Here is a 2,630-nt window from a genome sequence, read left to right as displayed (position 1 = left end):
CGCGATCGAGCCTTCAGACAAGCGATCGGGTGGATACCAGAAACTGCCGATACATTGCTCCGAGAGTTATCAGCTCCAATCAGATGAAAACACGCTCGTTCCGCTAAGATTCATCCGTCACAATAAGATGCCTGACAACGTGCTGGGACTTCAATAATATTAATTCAAGTTTCCCGGGCTGCAAGCGCGATTCTATAGCTTTTTGCGATGCGAGTTTTCCACAACACGACACGCAAAATAAGCAACGTGCTGACGATTTCATTAGCCAAGTTTTACTTTCACGGGGCAGCAGCGAATCAAGGATAGATTATGTTTGTGAATGACCGATGACGTGATCATTGGATAACACCGTTTTTCATTGCTCTATATTCTGGTCATGTTAAATGAGCTCGGGGGGATTTTGTGTTGTGACCTTGACCAGCGAACACTGACGTTGTCTTGTAATCATTCGGGAAAATCTAGATGAAACAAATCAGCGGACCTGATCGCTAACGAGCATCCGCTCAATGTTTTTGTCTTGATTTCTGTTTGTCATCGCTCGTTTGCGAGTTCGCAAGTTTTTCTGTAACTTCGTCCGGCAAGGGGGAGAGAAGGTTCTCTCTCTTCAGGTCTCTTCTATATTTAGCTTGATTGCCTGCTGAAGTCTGCCAGGCGGGCTGCTAACAGATAACTGCCGAATCTGCTACAACATGGCTCCGAAGAATAATTCCGTGTGCTGGGCAAGTTTCTGCTACATAGTGAACATATATCGCTCACCCCACATACATCGACTTTGGCTATGACGAGAAGCCCCGAAAATCAAAATGTGAAACCCGGAACTCATCCGTGCATGTGGTCGTTCGAGGATATCTGTCCAGCCCCAGCTGCGTGTTCATAATCATTCTGAAATATCCCGACGTCCCGGAACGGAATCCAATCGACGGAGAGCTTCCGAACACAGGAGTGAATCTCGTTGAGGATGAAACTCTCCTTTTCTAATGCGAGTCGTGTTACAGGAAAAACTTCTCGTCGTGATCTTGTGCGCTATGGTGACTCTCGCTCAGGAGGATACGTCTAAAAATCAAGGTGAGTCACTCCTGACCTGCTGGGATTTCTTGCTATTCTCCCAATGTCGCCTCCGCGCTGGAAGTGACGCCCTTTGAACATCAGCTCGAAAGCAATCGATTCGTATAGGCGAATGCGGATATTGACTCCCCAGTCCGGCTTGACAAAAACGCGGGAAGCTCACGCATATCGGGAAGAGAACGCTTCTTCATTCTGAAACCCACGAATGCGTCTAATAGGTTGCATCAAGATCATTGATTCAATACGAGCAGTTTTCAAATTCTTCCAGTCGCTACGGGAGAGAACCCCAAAGATGCAGCACCTCGAAACGGATTTCTCGACATATTAGCTCCGTTCACAAATGTTGCGGTGATCAGAGATCGCTTCGTAGGGGTTCGAGCTCCTTTCACAAATGTCCTAGTCGAGAGGAAACCCGACCAAGGCGGTCTCTCAAAATTACTCATCGATGTTCCGTGAGTTTATTTGGAATCCTTGTGGACTTCGGGTCGTCGAACAGAGAACTACGGTATCGAGGTCACTCTCGCGCGGAAAGCGAACCATCGTTGACGAATGAATGTTGTGTTCCAGATTTTTCAAAATGGATCTAGGTGGACCAGATGGGTGAGACATGATTTCGATTCCGTCATATATTCGACGTTAGGTCGCGCTAGATTCTGATCCGCTAAGACTGAAAATTTGCTTCATTTCAGTTTGAAAATCGACGTACCGTTCTTCAATCAAATCCGGAGATCTGCTACTTGAAATAAATGTTTGTGATACCTCCCACGCCCGCTCAATGAGTTCTATATCCTGACGATGGATCTAGTCCATCTTTGTTTCCCTTACGATTCCTTCACACTCGCTTGCAGCGCGGCAATATTATCTTTATTCGCGAGGCTTGTGGAATTACCACCACGATATGTTCTCATACCACGTGGAAGGCTGCGCTTTCACAACGTTCATCATAGGTCGTACTCGACACATTGTCGAATTTCTGCTCAGCAAATACTCCAAGTCGAAATTCTTTCGGAAATAGAATGCACCCCTCCAGCGGGAGCACACATGTGTCGGAGCGTCGCCGGCGCAGATGAACTTGAAGGATTCGGGTACGGACGCTCGAATTCGCTGACCGTTGACCATGAGGTAATCGAGTCCAAACGTGACATTCAGCGTCTCCGTCGAGTTTTCCATCAGCGGTAAACAGCCGATAATTATTTGTACCGCTCGCTCGAATTCGACTTGCAATGGAATTTGATGCGAAGCGTAGGGAAATTCGTATTTGAATGTGCCCCCCACAAAGTGCGGGATGGCTCTCACGCCCCTCATGAGCGGGGCGACATCGAAGCAGAAATTCAGCGGGTCTTCGCCGACGTTCACGCAGGCTCTTTCCTCTCCTTCGTGATCCTGTTCCGACCCGAGCGCATTTCGATAAATCACTGATATCAAGGAGCCACAAATCACCGCAAGACACAGGATCTGTAGGAACTTTTTCCGCATCAGGAACTGTTGATAATAAGTCCAGAAAAGTGGACTCGTTTTCGAAGGGCTTGAGTCAAGGGGCATGGTAATCAGACAGATCACTGGAG

General features: G+C 47.6%; 1 protein-coding gene across 1 annotated transcript; it reads left to right on the top strand.

Annotated features, from left to right (window-relative positions):
- The first annotated feature begins 652 nt into the window (after positions 1-652).
- On the top strand, positions 653-1,806 carry LOC100901388 (uncharacterized). The gene is made up of 5 exons (XM_003740262.1): positions 653-719; positions 996-1,065; positions 1,334-1,517; positions 1,633-1,665; positions 1,755-1,806. The coding sequence occupies exons 1-5, from the start codon at positions 690-692 to the stop codon at positions 1,804-1,806; spliced, it is 369 nt and encodes a 122-aa protein (XP_003740310.1). The 5' UTR covers positions 653-689.
- The last annotated feature ends 824 nt before the right edge of the window (positions 1,807-2,630 follow it).

This window comes from Galendromus occidentalis, unplaced genomic scaffold (assembly GCF_000255335.2).
Source record: "Galendromus occidentalis unplaced genomic scaffold, Mocc_1.1 scf7180000076870, whole genome shotgun sequence".
Lineage (NCBI taxonomy): Eukaryota > Metazoa > Arthropoda > Arachnida > Mesostigmata > Phytoseiidae > Galendromus > Galendromus occidentalis.
This window is presented reverse-complemented; position numbering and strand designations above follow the sequence as displayed.